General features: G+C 44.6%; 1 protein-coding gene and 2 long non-coding RNA genes across 4 annotated transcripts; 2 read left to right on the forward strand and 1 right to left on the reverse strand.

Annotated features, from left to right (window-relative positions):
• The first annotated feature begins 3,087 nt into the window (after nucleotides 1–3,087).
• LOC126991022 (uncharacterized) lies at nucleotides 3,088–16,539 on the forward strand. The gene is made up of 3 exons (XR_007745002.1): nucleotides 3,088–3,767; nucleotides 10,214–10,340; nucleotides 15,582–16,539. It is a non-coding gene; the product is annotated as an uncharacterized LOC126991022 (long non-coding RNA).
• Nucleotides 16,540–16,547: 8 nt separating this feature from the next.
• Nucleotides 16,548–19,679, reverse strand: LOC126991023 (uncharacterized). The gene is made up of 3 exons (XR_007745003.1): nucleotides 18,747–19,679; nucleotides 16,834–17,547; nucleotides 16,548–16,641 (listed from the first exon to the last, which is right to left on the reverse strand). It is a non-coding gene; the product is annotated as an uncharacterized LOC126991023 (long non-coding RNA).
• Nucleotides 19,680–19,724: 45 nt separating this feature from the next.
• On the forward strand, nucleotides 19,725–22,468 carry LOC126990958 (uncharacterized). 2 transcript variants are annotated; one of them, XR_007744955.1, is made up of 4 exons: nucleotides 19,725–20,539; nucleotides 20,602–20,787; nucleotides 20,897–20,958; nucleotides 21,088–21,197. XR_007744955.1 is itself a non-coding variant. In XM_050849586.1 (3 exons), exons 1-3 carry the CDS (start codon nucleotides 20,095–20,097, stop codon nucleotides 21,353–21,355), a joined length of 1,023 nt encoding a protein of 340 aa, XP_050705543.1. In that variant the 5' UTR covers nucleotides 19,725–20,094; the 3' UTR covers nucleotides 21,356–22,468. The 2 variants fall into 2 exon arrangements, 1 of the variants encoding a protein (XP_050705543.1); XM_050849586.1 differs by having other exon boundaries at nucleotides 19,725–20,787; nucleotides 21,088–22,468.
• Nucleotides 22,469–24,290: the final 1,822 nt, after the last annotated feature.

The following is a 24,290-nucleotide window of genomic DNA, read 5'->3' on the forward strand; positions in this document are numbered from 1 at the left end:
GCGACGACACAGTGTCTGTCGCACTTCGATCAGCTCAAGCAACTCCTCAAAGGCCCCGAAACGGATGTTGCGGCTGTGCTTCATGCGGCGAAGCTCTACGAGCTCGACATCGAAGCCCTGACACTTGTGACGGCGGAAGCGGAGCGCTGGGTATTATCTGTTCCGGTCTTCCAAACTATCAAAGAAGCCCAGGCACACGCCAGCACCAGCATGTTCCCCAATCTCGCCATTCTCTTGAAAACTCTGTTAACGCTTCCACTCTCCCACGCGGAAGCCGAGAGGTCTTTATCAGCATTGAAAAGGCTTAAAACCTATTTGAGGAGTACCGTCGGCCAAGAGCGCCTGAACAGACTTGCCCTCCTCTGTGTCCACTATGATATCCCCATTTCAGTCGAGAGAGTGATAAGCAAATTCGGCGAAAAAAACCGCCGACTACTCTTTGCTTAGTGAGACACTTGTTGAATACTTGGGAATTTGTAAATATATTTCTTTAGATCAGCCAATCTTTGCAAATGTGTTACCTCAATCCCATGTAAAAAAAACCCTATAAGAATTCCTTTTTATCTTCAGCTGTGTCTAATTTTACATAGTAACTCTTTTTTGTAAGGGTTAGGTTTGTAATTTATTTATGACCTGTATTATGATCACCCTTGCTGCTTTCATATCGAAATAAACGTTTAGTTTTCTTCGAATGCTCGTATGGTGATGATTTCTACCTGTTCAGATCTGCCTTTTCACTGGTCGGATGTACAATTTGAATTGTTTCTTGTTATTGCTTGCCAGCTTAAATATTGATTGCGCTTCACACACACACACACACACACACACACACACACACACACATATATATATATATATATATATATATATATATATATATATATATATATATATATATATATATATATATATATATATATATATATATATATATATATACAAAACAAATCATTTGTCACGGGAGCTGCGGATTTTAAGCAAAGAACCGCCAACACTATCCATTGGTCTTCACTGTTTTGAGGCCGTCGCTAACTTACTTGTTACTTGTTACTTGTGTTTCCTATTTATCTGGTCCCACTTCCGCTGAAGCGCTCTGCAGGACCCACATATTTAATTCATTAAATTTTCAATATTGATCACAACTTATATGCCATGTTAATTGTCAATGTTTCCATGTCATAGCAGTCAGAGAACAGAAATGTTTTTAGTTCTTTCTTAAATTTGGAGAGATCCTTTGTTCTTCTAATGTCAGAAGGGAGCTTATTGTACAGTCTTGGGGCGGCAGAACTGAAAGCGCGCAATCCAACATTTGAAGAGTACCGTGGTTCATGAAGTGTGATTCCAGAAGTGGCTCGGCGAGTGTTAATGCCTTCACCTGGCTGTATTTCGTGTAATAATTCTCTCAAATACGGTGGACGGCCAGTAATCAAAGCTTGGTGTGTCAAAACACATAACTTAAATACTATCCTTGCTTTTATTGGCAACCAGTGGAGCTCTATCAGAACAGGAGTTATTCTCTCTCGTGGTGGAATTCCTTTGATTAATCTCGCTGCTCTGTTTAAGACCATCTGTAATTTCCTTAATTGGAGCTTTGGCAGGTTATAGTAGATCGAGTTGCAATAATCCACTCTTGATATAATATTGTTAATCACCAGTTTCTTGATAGAATCTTCATCCAGGTATTTCTTGATAAAAGCAATATTTCTAAGGTGATATCCAGCTCTCCTTACGACATTATTTATCTGAGATTTCAGTGTCAAATTGGAATCCAACAACACTCCCAAGTCACTAACACTTTCAACAATATGAATTTCATTACCACCTATAATCATGTTACCACCACCAAAATAACGTAGAGTGTCCTTCTTCCCCACAAACATGAATTCAGTCTTATCACCGTTTAATTTCAATTGCTTATAATGCATCCAGTCCTTGACTGAATTAGTAACACTATTGATCTTAGCACTTGTATTTTCAATATCAGTGATGGAAAAGTAGAACTGGGTGTCATCAGCAAATAACTTGAATCCTACACCATGCTGTTGTAGTATCTTGGATAAACTAATCGTGTATATACAAAATAAAATAGGTCCCAGCACACTTCCTTGTGGAACTCCTCTTGTCAGAGCTTCATATGAAGAAAAACAATTTCCAATTTGCACACAATAAATTCTAGTTTGTAAATAACTCTCAAGATACTTTAACGCATTGTTTACCACTCCAATGTTCCTTAAGTCTTTTATAAGCAATTCATGAACAACCGTATCAAATGCTGCACTAAGATCTAGAAGAATTTTAAGAATTTTAAGAATTTTACCATCGGGCCCCCCAAGTTGATTTTCTGGATCCGCCTCTGTATAACACCGAGTCGGCCAAAGAGGTACCCCAGTGGCTAAGCAGGTTATGGGAGGCTCGTTCATCAGGCATAGTCGCCGCACTACACAACAACAACAACAACAACATGCCCTTTCTCCTGTCTCTCTCTCCGCACCACCATGCTTACAGACCCAAGGCACTTAACTCACTATATAACCTCCTCCGGCCATTTATTCAACATTATTTTTGCATTCTTTTTCACATTCAATTCCCAGCCTCTATCAATCCCACTCTTTAAGCCTAAGGACATACAAAACCCACAGCCTCCCTTCTCAGGACTCCTGTGACATCAAGATCAAGGTCAAGATCAACGGAAGTAAACAGACGCCGCCCACGCCCACACAGTGCCCCCACGCCTCCACGCCCACACAGTGTCCCCACGCCCACGCAGTGCCTCCACGCCCACACAGTGCCCCCACGCCCACACACTTCCCCCACGCCTCCACGCCTACCCAGTGCCCCCACGCCCACCCACTTCCCCCACGCCCACCCAGTGCCCCCACGCCCACACAGTGCCTCCACGCCCACACAGTGCCCCCATGTCTCCACGCCCACCCACTGCCCCCATGCCTCCACGCCCACCCAGTGCCTCCACGCCCACCCACTGCCCCCACGCCTCCACGCCCGCCCACTGCCCCCATGCCTCCACGCCCACCCAGTGCCTCCATGCCCACCCGGTGCCCCCACGCTTCCACGCCCATCCAGTGCGTATTGCAAGGTTATCTATTTCAAGCTTACCTATTACAAGCTTTTTTGGGGAGGTTCAGGTGATGGGTCAGTAATATTCCAGAATCACACCCAAGCTTACCCATGTCAAGTTTACCTGTTTCAAGCTTTTTGTGGCTGAGGTGACAGCTTGGTAATATTCCAGAATCGGCAAAACTTAAGAATAACCACTCCTAACCAATATTTGTAGTAATTTAGCACGTGAAAGAATTATCTTTATAATGCATTTTTGTATACGTTTTACCTTGGGGAGGGGCCAGGGGGGCAAGCCTCTTTAATTATAGAGTTAGGTGGCTTGGATTTTCTAAGTCCATTGTTATTGTTTCACAACCGCCTCTATACACAGACTGAGCCTCATACCTGCCTTGCAGTGCACCCTACAAACTAGTTCCTAAGTCAGTAATATCCAAAATGCGCATGGATTATAACTATTTCGGACAAAAAAACGGTCTTTTAAGAGTTTTATGTTATTTTTTTCTCTATATTAAAGCAACTAATGCCGCAGCTATTTGTATTTTCTAATACATTCGTAAAATATTACTACGCGAGGGTATCAGCGGCGGCACCTAACGGCGGGTTCCTGAAGTCAGTTGTTTTCAAGCCGCCATAATGGATGGAAGGCCCGACACTCACTCCCTCAAAATATCAGTCTACTTTACCTTTCGGTGAGTGTTAACTGAGTATTTTAACCTCTTTCTTGGTGTGCATGTAGGTTGACAAAAGGACCGATTACTATCCCTGTACAGGTAACTCTCGATTTACGCGAGTGTTGCGTTCTTGAAGAGGTCGCGTAATTCAGAAACAATGTAAATCAAACAAGAGGTAGGTTTCTGTCGAAAAATAAATAATGTAATTTTCTGTGTATAGCGCGCATTTTTTCACAAAAAAATGCCTGAAAGTTTAGCCCTGCGCGTTATACGCTAAATGTACAAATTTTTAATGATTTTTTTCTTCTTTGGGATGTTTTTAAGGGTCTGTTTTTCGTCTTATCCAATAACAACGGCAAACTTACCTTTATTATTGTTTATAATCCTTCATAGTCCGTAGCTGTCCTATAATATGTTACCATAGAATACAGGGCGATCTAATAACTACTATACAAAGACTAAATCGGTGGAAGATCGTCCATGCCTTGCTGTTATCCCGTTTTTCCGTCGGGCGCCATTTGTATGATCTTGATCTTGATGTCACAGGTGGCTTAATTAATTAAGATTGTATGACTAAGGAGCAGTACAAGCTACATAAAAAATCATATTGGAAAAAAATGTCCATGTGTTCATTATTAATTATTAATATTAGTGAGAATAATGGGGTGAATATGATATCAGAAACTGTACATAATGAGTCTTGTACGAGGAGTTATTTCACGCAATCCCAGCCCGGCCGCCATTTACATTGTTTACAAACCACACAACCACACCCACACAACAAACAGCTGCATGCCGCGTGTCACCAGAACCGAGATATCCACTCGGGCACTCATTCTCAGCCTCTCTCGTGTGAGGAAGAAATGAGGGACACCATGAGGGGCTGGCTAGTATTGGTACCGGTACCGAGCAGTCTGGTACCGGTACTTGCCCACCCCTATTGTTGAGTAGCGTGGCAGCGTAGGTACTGTATTGTTGTTCAAGTGGCGTGCGGGAAAAACTGAGCTCAGCTGTGTGGCCGTGTGAGTTCAGTTGCGTGAGACATCTGGTGGCCACTCCATAAAATATCGCGTATAAGTGAAAAAAACGCCTAAATTAAACATTTATTTGGAATTTGGACCCCGCGTTATTTCAAAAACGCGTAAACCAAACTCACGTAAATCGAGAGTTACCTGTACCGGGTCCAACAAAGACACGGGTGTGTCAAGTGTCACATGGTGTGACATGCACGTGTCAGAAAACAAACGGATATTGTTCAATGCGCGATACTTATAGTGGAGTTTGAGTAAAATGGAGGCCAGGGTCATACGTAGCAGTCGGTAGGTCACTCCTGCGTCAGTTAACAGCAGGAGCATCAGTTTGATCTGGATGACAGCTGTCACAAATCTGTTTTATTTTGTACCTTAAACTACTCGGTAAAAATTATCTAGCATCAACTTACAAGAAGTGGATGGGTTAACCGTCAGTATTGTACCATATGTAATTATGAAACATGACATTTCCCAAGAGTTGCTCGACTACGATTGGGGTGGTGGGGTGGGGGTTCAACTACGCTGACCATCCAATTACACGCCCTACACTCGTCAACAGACCTGCTGCGGCGGCTGCTACGTTATGTAGGAATAGATTACAAGAGTATACGTTACGGAATTTCCTTTCTTTAGAGACTAGAGATTTTTCCCGATTTTGGGGATTTTTGTAGGGACATTTTGAAACCCCATTTTTCAGTGATTTGGCCGTCCACCACCAAAACCACTGTTCCCTACAGGGATTAATCGAGCTAACGACCACCAAAACCACAGCTCCCTAACGGGATTAATCGAGCTAACGCCGCCGCCGCCGCAAAATAGCTCGCATTCATTACCTACCGTATGAAGCATCACTAGGTCTTCATATACTTTTTTTCTTCAAACGTTTGGTTAGCAACGGTATGCTTGGTTAGTAACGATACACTTCGTTAGCGTTGGTATGCTTGGTTAGCGATGGTACGCTTGGTTAGCGATGGTATGCTTGGTCAGCGACTAGCCCACGCATGTGAAACCAGGTCCACCACGCGTGGTTATTTTTTTTTTAGAACACGGAGGCCAACAGCTGCCAAATTTGTGGCTTTACCATGTAGCAGCGACGGGCCAAATTTGTGGCTTTACCATGTAGCAGCGACGGGCCAAATTTGTGGCTTTACCATGTAGCAGCAACGGGCCATATTTGTGGCTTTACCGTGTAGCAGCGACGGGCCAAATTTGTGGCTTTACCATGTAGCAGCGACGGGCCAAATTTGTGGCTTTACCATGTAGCAGCGACAGGCCATATTTGTGGCTTTACCATGTAGCAGCGATGGGCCAAATTTGTGGCTTTACCATGTCGCAGCGACGGGCCACATTTGTGGCTTTACCGTGTAGCAGCAGCTGGCCAAATTTGTGGCTTTACCATGTAGCAGCGACGGGCCAAATTTGTGGCTTTACCATGTAGCAGCGACGGGCCAAATTTGTGCCATGATTTAAACCCCCCAAAATAGATGATACATAATTTGATCACAAATGCTTTGATATATATTATGAAATGGTTTGTGTGAAGGGTGATTTTTTCTCATTTTTCTCGCTTGGGGGGACCATTAAGAAACATGATCCCCGCTGCTACCGGGTTAAGAGCGGCAGGGATGGATAGATCGGATTTGTTATTTAAATTATTTTTATTGCAATAATCCTTTTTTTTCCACTTGTTATTTGTTTCAGTCTTATGAGGCCATTTTCTTGTATTAAACTTGGCAATGTTAAATGAAACCATAGTTTAATATACATTACCCAAGATTAGTTATTCACTTAAAAATAAGTATGGTAGGTCTAATAATTTATTTTTTTATGCATTTGAATATTTTTCTCGTTAGAGATGGCAATGATTCTCTGGTGCCTGACTTGCTACAGGATCAGTGCAGGACAATTAGACTTGATACTTTTCCTGTATAACTGATTCACATGTTGTTCCTTCTTTATTTATATATATATATATATATATATATATATATATATATATATATATATATATATATATATATATATATATATATATATATATATATATATATATATATCAGTAGTGGGCACCATCACTTTTTGATGTTTCGATCCCCGATCATCCGATCAGTTTGGGCAACTGATCCGATTCCGATCATCCGATCATTTTTAAGTACTGCTGTTCCGATCACCATTCCGATCATATGATCATTAAAACATATAATAATTACTATTATTTTTTTAAAATAATAATTACAAGAAACACCTATTTTAGGCGTTCTTTAAATAACAATTTCAAATAAGTAATAACTTAATTAATTGCTTATAAGAACATAGGAACATAAGAACATAGGGAAACTGCAAGAGGCCGAGTGGCCTACACAGGGCAGCTCCAGAATCCCCCCCACTACTCATGATGGGTGAGGAGGTGTAGTTTAAGGGGTTACAGGTAGAGGCTTGATCCTCGTTTACCTTCGGTACGGGCGTATGCTCCAGTACCCTGTCTCCTTACTGCACCCACACCTCACTGCCACCTGTCATCCTCGTCCATGTAGTTATCCAGTCTACTCTTAAGGGGCGCGTAGTCTTAGAAAGCATATGAAGTTGCATATTTTTGGCTGTAAATTTTACACAATAAAGTAGACTATAATCTAACATCTCTGGCAAAGTTTGAGCCTGATCGACGAAAAACTTTCTTTTTTTTTGGGGGGGGGGGGGGTGATTTTTTTGACCGAATTTGAGTTCTAAATAACTTTTTTCTTTATGGGTTTTCAGCTTTTTTGTTCATTGGACAATGTAAAGTAACCTCAGTGCTTACATTTGGCCAATATGTATATGTATATGTATATGTATTTTTTTCTATATATATAATAATATTTTTTTTATTACGTAACCAAACACATATCGCTGTTTCGGTGTAAAATATATGAAAAAAATATTCTGTGTCACTTAGAAGAGTTTTGTCTTGATGGAAATATAGTCTTGCCATTACCCTATTGAATGAACTTATCCAATTGGAAATGTCTTTTATAGGCTATCAGAATTATAACCAAAAATGCCAATAACTTACATTTCAAGAAATCATTGTTTTTACATTTCGTTACCATAATATGTTTGATATGGTATTTCTGCAATGTATTTTTTATTCTACAGATATTTCTGAGTTATGGTACCTGGTCCCCTCCTTTTCTAAGGATATTATACACTCGATGGTGTGGGTATCATGGGGCACCACCCCACTCATTGTAGATAGGTTTTTCTCAGAAGCCTCCAGGCTTATAATTTTTTTTCTGCTGCCTTGCTGGCTTGTTTTCTTGTCTTTTTCTTCTTCCTCTTCTCGTTCTTGGTTCTGCTTGTCCTCTTTTCCTTCCGCTCAAGAGAATCTATGAAGTTGGAGGACCTCTTGAACCCAAGCGAGGTCAGGAGGTTGGTTTCACTGTGCCCGAAGTCATGCTCCAGGATTGGATATATATATATATATATATATATATATATATATATATATATATATATATATATATATATATATATATATATATATATATATATATATATATATATATATATATATATATATATATATATATATATATATATATATATATATATATATATATATATATATATATATATTATATATATATATATATATATATATATATATATATATATATATATATATATATATCCCCTCCCAAGGTGCAGGACTACATTTTTCTTCATTTAATTGTAGCAGCCACTTTTTGCTCCATTCCTGTAGCCTGGTGATGTCTTCTTGTAGGAAATCCGTAGTCAAGGGGTTAAATGTATGCAATGTTGGTAATAGTTGAACTTGATTTGGCACAGAATTCCAAATTTTAGGACCAGAATAAGCTGGAGGGTGTTGGAAGACTGACAGGTCATGTTGTGGAGCACGGAGGTATTCACTGGTGTGGGAGGGATAACTGTGTTGTGCTAATGAGACTGAGAGGCAGGAGGGCAGGTGGCCAAACGCTGCTGTACTTACCGGGCGCTGTTCATTCAAAAAACATTCTCAGTCGCTGTGAATGTGGGCCCAGCACGCTACCACTCAGCCACCGCCTACCCTATTGGTGAAGTAGCATCAATTGTGCATCCTCTCAGCCTTCAATGTGTCACTAACTGGTAACTTTGCACAAGTCGTACTCGCGCTGCCCACACTCCATGCAGGCCGAGGCAAGGCTGGCCAGCCATGTGTTGCTGTCTGTGCCTTGGCAAGATGGCGCCACTATAAACACTTGCCTGCGCCATGACGGGCTGGGGTTGACTTCCATCCAGGCCAGGGACTCTGCTCACGATCGAGAGAGCCCGGGTTTGATTCCCGGGCAGAGTGGAAAAATTTGGGCAGCTTTTCCGATACCCTACACCCCTGTCCACCCAGCAGTGAATGGGTACCAGGTCTTAATCGGTGTTGTGTCCCGTCGCCTGGGGTCTGTTCCTTCTCCTATAATTCCTTCCCTTCTGTCGCTCCGCATATGACCACAGATGTTACGCCCACTAAACCAAACTTTCCATCCAGGCCCTCAAGAGAGCCTACTGGCTACAGGCGTATATGTAAAAAATAAATGAATAAATAAATAAAACATGTCAGGTCCCTATGACACGCTGTGCTGGCTCGGCTCTGCTCGACATTACCATTAGATTTGCATTGCTGGCGTGAGGTAACTCATTACACACACACCCGCATATGTACATGTGTGTGTGTGTGTGTGTGCCTTCATTAACCTGGTGGTGGCAGTGGGGACCATGTTTCTTAATGGTCCCTCCAAGCGAGAAAAATGAGAAAAAATCACCCCTCGCACAAACCATTCCATAATATATATCAAAGCATTTATGATCAGATTATGTACCATCTATTTTTGGGGGGTTTATATCATGGCACAAATTTGGCCCGTTGCTGCTGCACGATAAAGCCACAAATTTGGCCCATCGCTGCTACACGGTAAAGACAGAAATTTGGCCCGTCGCTGCTACACGGTAAAGCCACAAATTTGGCCTGTCTCTCCTACATGGTATAGCCACAAAATTGACCCGTCGCGGCTACACGGTAAAGCCACAAATTTGGCCCGTCGCTGCTACTCGGTAAAGCCACAAATTTGGCCCGTCGCTGGTACACGGCAAAGCCACAAATTTGGCCCGTCGCTGCTACACGGTTAATTATTGATACACATGACCACAAAATCCTGCTGAGTTATCTTTAATATTTTTAGAGCTAGCTCACAAGATGTCCAATCATTTCCATGCATATTTCCTATTTTTTTCATACTGTCCCTGATATTCATGTTTGTTTGTGTGTGTTTTTCTCCATGTGTATTTCATGTGCGTCAATGGGATTTTGTGTGTACGTGGCAACAAGTCACGCCAAGACACACCAAACCCGTAGAGCTATCTTTGATATTTTTAGAGCTAGCTCACAAGACGTCCAAACCTTTTCAGACCTGGCGGCTGTCAAGTTTTACCTTCCTGAGCTGCCGGTGTTGGTAGTGCCCAGGCTGGAACACTCCCCGCCCAGGGCTACGACAACCTGAGAAGGCACAGCAAGACTCTGCCCCTGGCTTATAAGGTATTGGTGATCATGGTAGTAGTAGTAGTAGTAGTAGTAGTTGTAAGCCAAGACGTATAATAACTGTTTGTGGTTTTGTTAGGGTAGGTTAGGTTAAGGGTATCTTCTAACACAGGACAGCCAGCACCTTAGGGTATAAATCAACACAAAATGACCTCACTTTGTTGCATAGAAAGTCTCATTAGCAAGGAAGCATAGATGAATTTTCTGAGTCAAGACCTGTAACAACTGTTTAGGGTTTTGTTAGGTTAGGTTAAGTTTAAGGTATCTTGAAGTATATAAATCAACACAGAATGACCTCACTGTGTTGTATAGAAAATCTCATTAGCAAGGAAGTATGTATGAATTTTCTGAGTCAAGACCTATAGTAACTGTTTAGGGTTTTGTTAGGCTAGTTAAGTTTAGGGTATCTTCTAACACATGACAGCCAGCACCTTAGGGTATAAATCAACACAGAATGACCTCACTTTGTTGTATAAAATGTCTCGTTAGTAAGGAAGCATGTATGAATTTTCTGAATCAAGACCTGTAGTAACTGTTTAGGGTTTTGTTAGGTTAGATAAGTTTAGGGTATCTTGAAGTGTATAAATCAACACAGAATGATCTCACTTTGTTGTATAAAATGTCTTGTTCGTAAGGAAGCATGTATGAATTTTCTGAGTCAAGACTTATAGTAACTGTTTAGGGTTTTGTTACTATGCATTTCAGCGGTGGACAAACGGTGTTTTTTGCAGATATCTCCTAAACGAATCGTTGGATGAGTATGATATTTCAACACACTACCTTGAACATCCGTTCGTAATTTTTGGTTAACATACCACATTGCTATATATGTTATGTGAGGAGTTTACTCGTGAAAAATAACACAAAGCCGACGAGTCATGTTCACGCATTCGAATGAAAGTGTGCCCCCCCCCACACACCCACCCAAACCATTCCTAACCACTACTACGTCTCCCCGTCTCGAAGTCCCCCGCCTCTTTATCCCTCCTCTCCTCTTCCTTGCTTCTCGCCTCCCTCACTCCTGTGCCCCTCCCTACTTCTCCCACTACTGTATTTATACGCTGTCCTGCATCCACGGGGGCAACGTGACAACATTACTGCTAATGGGTGCGCCTCGGTACTGAATGATATATAGCCTGTGGCCCTGTCATAGCCTCGGTTTGTCGAGGGTTGCACCTCAGACCTCGGATAGAGGGAGGAGATACGGGTTAGATACGTTGCTTATTATCAAGCTATACGGCCATTAACAGCGGAATTAGCTATTGCTTTAACGGTCGTTTGACCCAGTCTGGTTTTCATGTCCACATATACCAGCAATTGTATTAGATAATATTATTAATGTATGATATGTATGTACATACTGACGTATGTAACTATTATACCTATACGTATGTAATTACAATAGGGAAAAAAATCACAGGTGGAAGGCTGACGGTGAGTAGGGGGGGGAAGAGGGTCATGTGATACTGGGGTAGAGAAGGAGTGGTGTGGGGTTCTTGTGGGTGGTGGTGGTGGGGGTGGAGGTTAGCAGTACCCCACTCGTCCGATTCTGTGTAACACCTTTGATATGATGACTGGATTAGGCGTAATATCACTCAGTAAACTCCTCACATAACACATATAGCAATATGGTATGTTAACCAAAAATTACGAACGGATGTTCAAGGTAGTGTGCTGAAATATCATACTCATCCAACGATTAGTTTAGGAGATATCTGCAAAAAACACCGTTTGTCTGCCGCTGAAATGCATAGTAGGTTAGATCAGGTTAAGTTTAGGGTGTCTTCAAACACAAGACAGCCAGAAATCTATAACACACATCAACACAGAATGACCTCACTTTGTTGTATAGGAAGTCTCATTAGCAAGGAAGCATGTATGAGTTTTCTGAGTCAAGACCTGTAGTGACTGTTTAGGGTATTGTTCGGGTAGATCAGGGTAAGTTTAAGGTGTCTGCAAAAAGAAGATAGCCAGAAACCTATAGCACAGACCAGCACAGAATGACCTCACCTTGTTGTATAAAATGTCTCATTAGTAAGGAAGCATATATGAATTTTCTGAGTCAAGACTTATAGTAACTTCAAAACACACAAGACTGCCAGAAACCTATAGCACAGATCAACACAGAATGACCTCACTATGCTGTACAGAAAGTCTCATTAGTAAAGAAGCATTGATGAATTTTCTGTCTGCCTTAACCCGAGAACGTCGGCAGACCCTTTTCAGGGCTTTCCCGAGTCGTGGCTGTGGTACGGTGGACCCTAAAAAGGGCTCGCCATAAAACCCCTAATTCGAGCTAATTGTAGGCGGTGGTGGCATAGCGCAACCCACCATGAATGTCCTGGGTCATGGTGGTGAGTGAGTGATCTTGAGATTGGCTTTTTTGTCATAGGTGGTGCTGTAAGGTCATGGCAGACTGAATTAGCTATCCACACAGTAATCACTTGTCAAATTCTCTAAAGTAGACAACAAGTGACTCTAGGCTAGATGCCATGCATCACCAGACTGTTTATTTTGTAACAAACACCACCTAAAAAAAAAGGAGTTTGAGTAAAAGTAAATATTTTTAACAGCTTTATGGTTGAGAGGAGTACTCTGATGTACGTTCCATGCTCTTTTCTTAGTCTCAAAATGCAGTGTAATTTTGCCGTTTCTCGGCCACTTCTCGGCTTTCACACAGCTGAAGCCCATGGGTTAAGCTGTGTAGGATTCCATAACCTTGAGGGGAGAGTACGCCAAGGGGTGGTGGTGTCTTTTGTCTGCCGCATGTTTAAATGCCCCAGCGAAGGGATTTAAATAGCCTGTGTTTGGGCGTGGCATACTGGGGGCAGGGTGTTTAGTATGTTGGTATGATATTACGGTACGGTTATTTTAGTGCCAAAAGTACGTTTTTTGCAACGGTTCGATATATTTCCTCAAGTCCGGTACGGCAGGAAAGTACAGTGGACGCCAGAGTGACTTATTTCTGCCAGGAGGTATTTCTTGCAACACTGCCGCCCTGTCATGTCTTGTGCCGTGTACTTCCACTGCCACACACCAGGGGGCTTGGTGTGTGGTTGGTTACACTCGGCTCACACCGAGAGAGAGCCGGGTTCGATTCCCGGGCGGAGTGGAAAAATTTGGGTGGCTTTTGTGATACCCTACACCCCTGTCCACCCAGCAGTGAATGGGTACCAGGTATTAATTTAGGGTTGTGTCCCGTCTCCTGGGGTCTGTTCCCTTCTATAATTCCTTCCCCTCCTGTCCCTCTCCGGCATATGACCACAGATGTTGCGCCGACTAAACCAAACTTTCTACTTTCCCTTCTCCTACAATTCCTTCCCCTTCTGTCCCTCTCTGGCATATGGCCACAGATGTTGTGCCGATGGATCAATTGAAGAATCGCCCCCCCAGAGTTCCCAGTTGAAGATTCGCCCCACCAACTCTGCTCAACTGAAGAATCGCCCCCCAACTAGAAATATCAGAAATTATATATTATATTTGGTTTATGCCATTTATTATGCAAAATTTTATACACAAAATATGAATACACAGATTTTCAAAGGCATTGGTAAAAAATTGGTCGCGCCACATAAATTCCTGCAGATATGAGTGAAGGAAGTGTTTAGTCCAGTTCATTGCATTGTCACAATTGCCACACTTCACTTCATTTCTTAAAAGTCGATGTTGTTTAAGCCAATTGGTCACAGGCAAAGGATCCTCAGTCAGTAGAGGGAGCACGACAGGCTTGAATGTGTCACGGGCCATGTCGAACTACAGACTGAATACATGAACCCAATGGTGCTAAAACTGTCAGGTTAGTCTAAGATGTTAAGGTGAGGTCAGGTCAACTGCTGAGGTTTTGATCCCTAGATGTCAGGTCTACCGGGGAGGTGTTAAGGTGAGGTCAGGTCTACAGGTGAGGTTTGGGCTGCCCGCTGTAGTCCTGTCATCAACTGAAGAATTGCCCCCCCAACTCTGCCCAACTGAAGAATCGCCCCACCAGAGCAGTCTGGGGGGGCAATTGTTCAATTGATCCATGCCGACTAAACAAAATTTCTACTTTCCCTTCTCCTATCATTCCTTCCCCTCCTGTCCCTCTCTGGCATATGACCACAGATGTTGCGACTAAACCAAACTTTCTACTTTCCTTCTCCTATAATTCCTTCCCCTTCAGTCTCTCTCCGGCATATGACCACGGATGTTGCGCCGACTAAACCAAGCTTTCTACTTTCCCTTCTATAATTCCTTCCCCTTCTCCTATAATTCTTTCCCCTTCAGTCTCTCTCCGGCATATGACCACAGATGTTGCGCCCATTAAACAAAACTTTCTACTTTCCCTTCTATAATTCCTTCCCCTTCTGTCCCTCTCTGGCATATGACCACAGATGTTATGCCCACTAAACAAAACTTTCACTGGGAGTCTCCTTACTTCTGCCAGACCTTTTCCCCCCTTGGCCGTTGCACAGAATGTTTCCTTGGAGCCCGCAGTCCTTGCCCCTTCCTTCCCTCCCTCTTCTTCCTCCTCTGGTATCCACTGGTTCCCCTCGAAAGGCTTGGCCGCCAACACTGGAATACTCTTGCCTTCGTGACCAGGACGGTGCGGGAGGAAAAATGTAAAGTTGTCTGCTTGTGTTTCATTGATAATAATAATAATAAACTTTTGGTGTCTTCACTAAGGGCTGCTTTCACAGTCACTTTGTTTTGATCATTACCAATGGCGGCGATCGACGCTATGGTTTTCCACGTGAAACTGGCCTATGGGGTAGTGGCGGCTGCAGAGAAAGCAAGAGGTGTTGAGAGTGTGTGGCAAGGTGCGGTGCAAGGCTAACCCCGCAGCTGCCACTACCCCATCGGGCAGTTTGAGGAGGAAATATTATAGCGGCGATAAGAGCCATTGCTGAGGATCAAAAGAAACAAAAGGACTGTGAAAGCGGCCCTTAGTGCTTCCCCTTGGGTGCTGGAGGTTGTCTTTCTGTTTTCTTTTGATATTTCTAACAAGCTCTTCATTAGTAGTTGCAGGCTCATTAGGTCAGGGTGTGTGTGTGTGTGTGTGTGTGTGTGTGTGTGTGTGTGTGTGTGTGTGTTTACCTAGTTGTAGTCTCACAGGGCTTATGTTCGTGTGGTCCCATCTCTGTATCTGTATTTGTACAACTTTTCCTTGTTGTTATTATTATTTATTTTTATTTATTTATTTATTTGTGTGTATGTGTGTGTGTGTGTGTGTGTCAGCCGCTGATTATAACATTACCTTTTCAGAGTGAGTGGCTGGTGCTGTCTGGCCGCTCTCATCTCAGCAAGGGACTGGAGGATGGAACTCTCTCTCTCTCTCCTGCATCCACACAGTAGTCGGTTCAGTGAAGTTTGCAATGTTACTTTCTTCCTTCCCTTCCCTTTCTACATGACAGCCACACACACACGTCTGGTTAATATAGAAGAGCAGTGGTTATACTCATTCAACAGCCTTGTCCAGCACATACACAGAATTAACTCATACCAATACAGTACTCATGATTTCCAAAACAAGAATACCTAGAGTTGACGCTGTTTGTTGTTGTTGGCGGCGGTCAGGTGGGAAGGGAAGGGTTGGAAGGGGAAGTCGGAGAAGAGAAGGAGGAGAGAGAATACAATAGCTCACTAGTGGACAGAGGAGAGAGAGAGAGAGGAGGAGGAGGAGGATGAAAAGAGTCCTACAATAGCTCACTGGTGGACAGAGGAAAGAGAGAGAGAGAGGAAGAAGAAGAAGAGTAGTAGGTTTAAATATATCCATTGTAATATATATTTCCAAACTTTATTAGTCTTCTCTTTTATACAAATACAGAGTGAGAGAGAGAGAGAGTTAGTTCCATCTCTCTCTCTCTTTCTGTCCTTCCTTGGCTCAATTAATCTCCCTCCATCTTCTCCCCAACAGGACTCGTCTCAGCCTCATCTCGTCTCCCCAGCATCCAGGCAGCATCTTGAAGGACTGACTGGTCTCCTCGGCTCAGTGGTCTCGTCTCTGTCTCCCTCCCTGCAAGATTCTGGCAGAGTTTAGTGCCAAGAGTGTGTGTGTGTGTGTGTGTGTGTGTGTGTGTGTGTGTGTGTGTGTGTGTGTGTGTGTGTGTCTCTCTCTCTCTCTCTCTCTCTCTCTCTCTCTCTCAGCTCCCAGGCCCCACAGGGTGTCCCCCCACAGTGTGTTGACAACCCCCACAGACACATGCCCCCAGACACATAAGAGAACCCCTTTCTCTCTGCAAGAAGTGTCAGTTTGCTCAATAAATATTCAAGCAATTTCTGGTGTTTTCTTTGTCCATTCTGCAAAGTTTTCAAAGACACAGACCTTGATAAAAGTGGAGATAACAGGGAAATGAAGAGGAGGAGGAAGACAGGAGAAGGAAGAGGAAAGATTAAACTATTTTTTGGCATAGGAGGAAAGGAGGAAGGAAAAGGAGGAAAAAGGAGAAAAATGGACTTCAACTTCGAGGAGGAAATGAACAAACTCTCCAAAATTACACTGAAAAAATACACAGACCTTGATAAAAGTGGAGATAACAGGGAAATGAAGAGGAGGAGGAAGACAGGAGAAGGAAGAGGAAAGATTAAACTATTTTTTGGCATAGGAGGAAAGGAGGAAGCGAGGAAGGAAAAATGGACTTGAACTTGGAGGAGGAAATTAATAAAATCACCAAAATAATGCCTGAGAAATACACAGACCTTGATGAAAGTGGAGATAACAGAGAAACGAAGAGGAGGAGGAAGAAGAGGAAGACAGGAGGAGGAAGAGGAAAGATTAAGCTATTTTTTGGTATAAGAGGAAAGGAGGAAAAGGTGGAGGAGAGGAGAAAAATCGAGTTGAACTTGGAGGAGGAAATGAACAAAACCACCAAAATTATGCCTGAGAAATACACAGACCTTGATAAAAGTGGAGATAACAGGGAAACGAAGAGGAGGAGGAAGAAGTGGAAGACAGGAGGAGGAAGAGGAAAGATTAAACTATTTTTATGGTATACGAGGAAGAGAAGAGGAAAGAAGGGAAACATGGAGAGAATCAGTGAGAAAGGACCTGTTTTCAAGGCAGCTCCTAACCTGACATAACCCTGGGCCTGAGCATACACTGGGGGTGGGTTGCTTCACTCACCCACCGCCTCCATGCACCCTCCCCCAAGCCATGAGGTGCGTGGGTGTCCACTTGGTGGTCTCCTGGGCTCACTGGAGGGCTGAGTCTGGTCTCATCTCAGCTCCATCCCTGCAAGAACCATCCGAGAGTTAGTGTGTGTGTGTGTGTGTGTGTGCATCAACTTCAACTGGCAATATCTCAGCAAGCACATCAGTTAGGAACACAAGATTCTAACACAAGATGCTCCTAACACTCACCTAAAACACCTGTAACTGGTAGTGTTCATACCTTACCTAACTCCTGAGAAATTTGCACTTAACTAAAAACTTTCCAACAAATAATATAAAAAATTCAATGACAACTTCAACTGGCAATATCTTGGCAAGCACAACAGTTAGGAACACAAGATTCAAACACAAGATGCTCCTAACACTCACCTACAAAACTTATAACTGGCAGGGCTCATAACCTTCTAGCTCCTGAGAAATTTGCACTTAACTAAATACTTTCCAACATAAAAATCCAAAATTCAATGACAACTTCAACTCTAACTGCCAATATCTCAGAATCCACATCAGTTAGAAACACTATGGGAAGGCAGACGTGGAAAACCTCAGGAAACATTACAGAGACCTGGACTGGGATGAGCTATGGGAACAAGTGAAGTGCAGGAGAAGTGTGATATCTTTATGGAGGCGTATAAAACAGGGTTAAGAAGTTTGTACCAGAAACAGACCCAAAGAGAAGGGAAAAAGAACTGGTTTAATGCAAGGTGTGCTAAGGCAAAAGAAAAAAGAGACAAAGCAAGGATAAGACTAAAAAGAAATAAAAACCAAAGGAATAAAGAAGATTTTAAGGCAGCGAGAAATGAATACGTGAAAATAAGGAAGGAAGAAGAGAAGGGATATGAAAAGGATATTGTGGAAAAGTGTAAGGAACAACCCAAACTATTTTACAGATTCATAAATGGAAAGATTGAACCAAGAGAAACAATTAACAGACTGAGCGACGGGAGTGTGACAACCGCTGATCCTCAAGACACGGCGGAGTTACTAAACAAAGAGTTCCGGCAAGTTTTTACTAAAGAATCAACGAGCCACAAGAAAACAAGACAAATGTTCACATGGAAGAAGTCTCAGTATATAAAGAGGAGATATAGAACTGGAACTTGGAAGAGGGGAAAGCTGTAGGACCAGATGGAGTCTCAGGGAATAGATCAACATTTCTGTTTTTCTTTATATATATTTCCTTACAATCTTCCACTTCCCTTAGTATAGCTGTTCTGTGTGTGTGTGTGTGTGTGTGTGTGTAGCAGCCACATCACTCACCCGCTGTGGTGTGTCTGTGGGCCTGGCCGAGGGTGCAGGCAGCAGCTGCCTCGGACAAGGGTGCCCTAGCAGGCGGCGTCCAGCAGGCACCCGACCCCTCTCTAGGCCTGTGGGCAGGGCACTCACCCGTAGAGTGCCGGCACCTTCTTCTTCCTCTTCATTCATTCTTCTCCAGACCTCTGAGGCCCAGCATGCCTTCCTTCCTCCCTCTCTGGTCTTCCTTCTTCTGTGTTCTTCAGTCATTTTTCTCTGGGTGTTTCCGCCAAGAATGTTCCACGCAGCAAACTGCTGTACTGCCTGTGCCTTTATCTCCCCTCAGCCCCAGCACAGTGCTCAGCCTTCCCTGCTGGAGCCACTTGCCCGTCCATCACCCAGCCACTGGCCAACAATACAAGGCTTGACAAGCACCACTGGAGTGTTCCTGCCTTGACCCATTACATATTCTGCCTTTAATTCCCTCAGGGCAGCAACCCTAACAAGCCATCACAGCTCCCAGGCCGGCACTCTGCCCCAGTGGTCTCTGCTGGGCCGAGTTTAACAAGTCCATCACAGCTCCCAGGCCGGCACTCTGCCCCAGTGGTCTCTGCTGGGCCGGGTTTAACAAGCCATCACAGCTCCCAGGCCGGCACTCTGCCCCAGTGGTCTCTGCTGGGGTGGGTTTAACAAGTCCATCACAGCTCCCAGGCTGGCACTCTGCCCCAGTGGTCTCTGCTGGGCTGAGTTTAACAAGCCATCACAGCTCCCAGGCCGGCACTCTGCCCCAGTGGTCTCTGCTGGGCTGGGTTTAACAAGCCATCACAGCTCCCAGGCTAGCACTCTGCCCCAGTGGTCTCTGCTGGGCTGGGTTTAACCCGCAAACTGCTGTACGCCTTCTGGGCGGCTGAGCGGTAAGCTGCTGTAAGCCTTCTGGAAGCGGGCTTTTCAAACAGGCGCCAAAAAAGTTTCAGATACAGCAGCTTCAGATACTGCCAGAAAACATTTTTGTGATAGAAAAATCTAAGAAATATGCAGGATACAACACATTTCGAGCTACAGATATGTGTATTGTAATATTTATGACACGTTTATGTAACTTAGATATCATTTATTGAAGGTCAATCTCTCGCTGATATAGCCGCACTAGGCGACGCACTCAGAATCTCAGTCCCGCAGCTTACGGGTTAACAAGCCATCACAGCTCCCAGGCCGGCACTCTGCCCCAGTGGTCTATGCTGGGCCGGGTTTAACAAGTCCATCACAGCTCCCAGGCCGGCACTCTGAACCAGTGGTCTCTGCTGGGCCGGGTTTCTTGTGGAGCGCAGGGAAACTTGACAAACCCTCACACAGCGTCCCCTTGGTAATCCTGCCGATGGTCTGTTGTGGCGACCCGAGTCACTGCTGCTGCACTGTGCCGGGGCAAGGTGGCTCGTGGCAGATGGCACTGTTCACTGTGGTGTTGGCTGCTGCACTGTGCCGGGGAAAGGTGGCTCGGGTCAGGCGTCACTGTTCACTGTGGTGTGGCTTGTTGGCTGCTGCACTGTGCCGGGGCAAGGTGGCTCGGGGCAGACGGCACTGTTCACTGTGGTGTGGCTTGTTGGCTGCTGCACTGTGCCGTGGCAAAGTGGCTCGGGGCAGACGGCACTGTTTACTGTGGTGTGGCTTGTTGGCTGCTGCACTGTGCTGGGGCAAGGTGGCTTGGGGCAGACGGCACTGTTCACTGTGGTGTTGGGTGCTGCAATGTGCCGGGACAAGGTGGCTTGGGGCAGACGGCACTGTTCACTGTGGTGTTGGCTGCTGCCTTGTGCCGGGACAAGGTGGCTCGGGGCAGACAGTACTGTTCACTGTGGTGTTGGGTGCTGCAATGTGCCGGGACAAGGTGGCTCGGGGCAGACGGCACTGTTCACTGTGGTGTTGGCTGCTGCCTTGTGCCAGGACAAGGTGGCTCGGGGCAGACGGCACTGTTCACTGTGGTGTTGGCTGCTGCACTGTGACGGGGCAAAGTGGCTCGGGGCAGACGGCACTGTTCACTGTGGTGTTGGCTGCTGCACTGTGCCGGGGCAAGGTGGCTCAGGGCAGACAGCACTGTTCACTGTGGTGCTGGCTGCTGCACTGTGCCGGGGCAGATGGCACTGTTTACTGTGGTGTTGGCTGCTGCACTGTGCCAGGCCAAGGTGGCTCGGGGCAGACGGCACTGTTCACTGTGGTGTTGGCTGCTGCACTGTGCCGGGGCAAGGTGGCTCGGGGCAGACAGCATTGTTCACTGGTGTTGGCTGCTGCACTGTGCCGGGGCAAGGTGGCTTGGGGCATACGGCACTGTTCACTGTGGTGTGATTTGTTGGCTGCTGCACTGTGCCGGGGCAAGGTGGCTCGGGGCAGACAGCACTGTTCACTGTGGTGTTGGCTGCTGCACTGTGCCGGGACAAGGTGGCTCGGGGCAGACTGCACTGTTCACTGTGGTGTTGGTGCATCTCTCAGCAGTCAGCCACAACACGGTGCCAGTTCTCCCAGGTGGTGTTGATGACTGGCTCCCCGTCACACACACACAGCAGCACAACACACTACCTCAGAAGTGGGTCTTCATGTGCCGGGCAATGTGCCCCTTCGTGTTAAAGTGCTTCCCACACACTTGAACTCTCTCAGGCCAGAGTGTCTGAACATGTGACGCTCCAGGGTTTGCTTCTCTCTGAACCTTTCTCCACATTCCAGACACTCATGAGGCCTTTCACCAGTGTGTGTGTGTTGAGGCCACCCTTCTGTGTAAACCTTTGGCCACAAACTTCACATTCATGAGGCCTTTCACCAGTGTGTGTGTGTTGAGGCCACCCTTCTGTGTAAACCTTTGGCCACAAACTTCACATTCATGAGGCCTTTCACCAGTGTGTGTGTGTTGAGGCCACCCTTCTGTGTAAACCTTTGGCCACAAACTTCACATTCATGAGGCCTTTCACCAGTGTGTGTGTGTTGAGGCCATCCTTCTGTGTAAACCTTTGGCCACAAACTTCACATTCATGAGGTCGTTCACCAGTGTGTGTGAGGGCGTGTGTGTTAAGGTTACTCTTCTGAGTGAACACCTTGCCACACTCTTGGCATTCATGAGGTCTTTCGCCAGTGTGTGTAAGGATGTGTGTGTTAAGGCTACTCTTCGTACTGAACACTTTGCCACACTCTTGGCACTCATGAGGTCTTCCACCAGAGTGTGTAAGGGTGTGTGTGTTAAGGTGACTCTTCTGATAGAAGACTTTGCCACACTCTTGGCACTCATGAGGTCTTCCACCAGAGTGTGTATGGGTATGTTTGTTGAGGTCACCCTTCCCAGGGAGTCTTTTCCCACACTCATGGCACTCATGCTTCCCTTCAGCAGTGTGTGCAAGGCTGTGTCTGGTGAACTTGCTCTCGGTCTCAAACCTTCTCTCACTCAAACACTCCCTTTCCTTTATGGCTGGAGATGCCAGCAGCAAGGTGGTGGTGGTGGTGGTAGTGGTTCTCCTGAGCACCCCTGATCAGAGCATGCAAGGTGCTGTTTAAAGTTATGGCACTGAATTTTTTCTTTGGCACAAATATGATGAAGGAATTGCACTGTACTGTAGTGCATGGTCTGGCACTGATCCTCACAGCAGTGGCAGGCTGCTCCTGCTGGTCCTGGCCCCTCAGGCTGCTGCCCGGCCCTGCAGCCTCCACTGCAACAGAAGTCAGCGGTGGTGAGGATGCAGCATGACACCTGCCTCAGACCCTCGCTGCTGCACCAGCACCAGGGGTGGCTGTTGGGACAAAGATCACAGCCTCATAGAGACATGCTTCAAACTGAATACCAAAAGCATCTACAAATTCCATAAAATGTAGTGGAGCACAACACAGTTACTGGTTTTCAACCCCAATATTGTGACAACTGCATCAAAGAAACTGAGGCAAAATAGACCCAGATCAGTGAACTAGGTGGCCTTGACAACCTGGAGGCAACCATGCAGCAGGCAGCTGAAAAGCACCTTGTGGATATGGGAAGCGGAAAACAGAGACAGAACAATGCTGCAGAACAGCCACCACAGAAAAGGGCATAAAGGAAGGGAAAGAACAGAGCAGGGAAGTGTGCAGAGCGTTGCCGCTTTGAGAGAAAGAACAACAAGATAACGTGGATCAAAAACAAACAAAAGAAAAAGAAAAAAATGAAATAAAACCAGACATGTTTAAACATGAAAGAATCAAATTGTCACCAACAAGATTAAAGGAGACAAAAACTCCGGAAACAAACAACCACGGAGACAAATAAACACTTGGAGGCCAAGAAGTAAAGAAGAAAGCTCCCTCTTGCTCTCCGTAAAGACGCAGCAAAGGTGCCGGACAAGGGGACCAGACCCAGGCTGTCCACTGCCTGGGATGCTGTGACCTCCATGACTACTAGAAGGCCTCTGGCTCAATAAAGAGACAAAATAATGCAAGCACTTTTGTTGCACTATCGAAACCAAATGCCTGTGGAACACCAAACTCGAGCTGTCATGAATGGAGATGAGATATGGCAGCGTCGCTCTTCCTTCCTTCCCCCTGTTCCTCCCCATCTCCCAGGGGGACGGGAACTGTCAGGCATCTCTTAATACTCTCCAGGTGTGTGTGTGTGTGTGTGTGTGTGTGTGTGTGTGTGTGTGTGTGTGTGTGTGTGTGTGTGTGTGTGTGTGTGTGTGTGTGTGTGTGTGTGTGAGAGTGTGTGTGTGTGTGTGTGTGTGAGAGAGAGAGAGAGAGAGAGAGAGTGTGTGTGTGTGTGTGTGTGTGTGTATATATATATATATATATATATATATATATATATATATATATATATATATATATATATATATATATATATATATATATATATATATATATATATATATATATATATATATATATATATATATATATATATATATATATATATATATATATATATATATATATATATATATATATATATATATACACACAGTCAAATAGTATGGTTTCCAATAGTACGGTTTCGGTTTTATGCGGATTATCATGGAAGAATTTTTGGGCGATTTTTAAATTTCCCACTCGTCGCAGCAAGTAGTTATGGCGTGAGTGGCAACACTGTTCTACCAAAACACCTGCTGAAAGCATCACAAAAGTGTTCGAGATAGGTGTTCACCTTGCAGAAGAATTTAGATTTTGGAGAAGTTACGTTTTGGGATGAGTTATTTCATTCCTTAACTATAATATATAGGAGGCTTATCATCATATTTTGGAGGCGTGGAGTCAATCTCCACAATTACCTTCACTTACTGGCAACACGTACCTGTGAAGTAGATTCGAAATGCGGTTAGTTGGAATTCACGTGTTTGAATAGCTCGGGCAAGAGGTTCAAGAGCCTGCACGTGCGCTAGAACCCACAGCTAGTACTCTCTAGGGCGCGGAGTTGGATGGATCACGGGTAGCCGGTGGTTTTGCTTGTGTCAGTGATGAACAATGAAGATTGTTTGGTGCTACGGACTCTACTAGCAGGACAGAAACTTGCGATGAGGTGACAACCTACTCAAACCAGTGCTAAAGAGAAGGCATGAGTGTGGTGTAGGTGGTTTA

Source organism: Eriocheir sinensis, unplaced genomic scaffold, assembly GCF_024679095.1.
Source record: "Eriocheir sinensis breed Jianghai 21 unplaced genomic scaffold, ASM2467909v1 Scaffold23, whole genome shotgun sequence".
NCBI classification, from domain to species: Eukaryota; Metazoa; Arthropoda; class Malacostraca; order Decapoda; family Varunidae; genus Eriocheir; species Eriocheir sinensis.

Coding starts and splice junctions, on each gene's coding strand:
- LOC126990958 (XM_050849586.1), top strand. CDS start 20,095: ATGGTCTGTTGTGGCGACCCGAGTCACTGCTGCTGCACTGTGCCGGGG. Junction 20,788..20,896: donor CTGCACTGTGCCGGGGCAAG/GTGGCTCAGGGC, acceptor TGCCAGGCCAAG/GTGGCTCGGGGCAGACGGCA. Junction 20,959..21,087: donor CTGCACTGTGCCGGGGCAAG/GTGGCTCGGGGC, acceptor TGCCGGGGCAAG/GTGGCTCGGGGCAGACAGCA.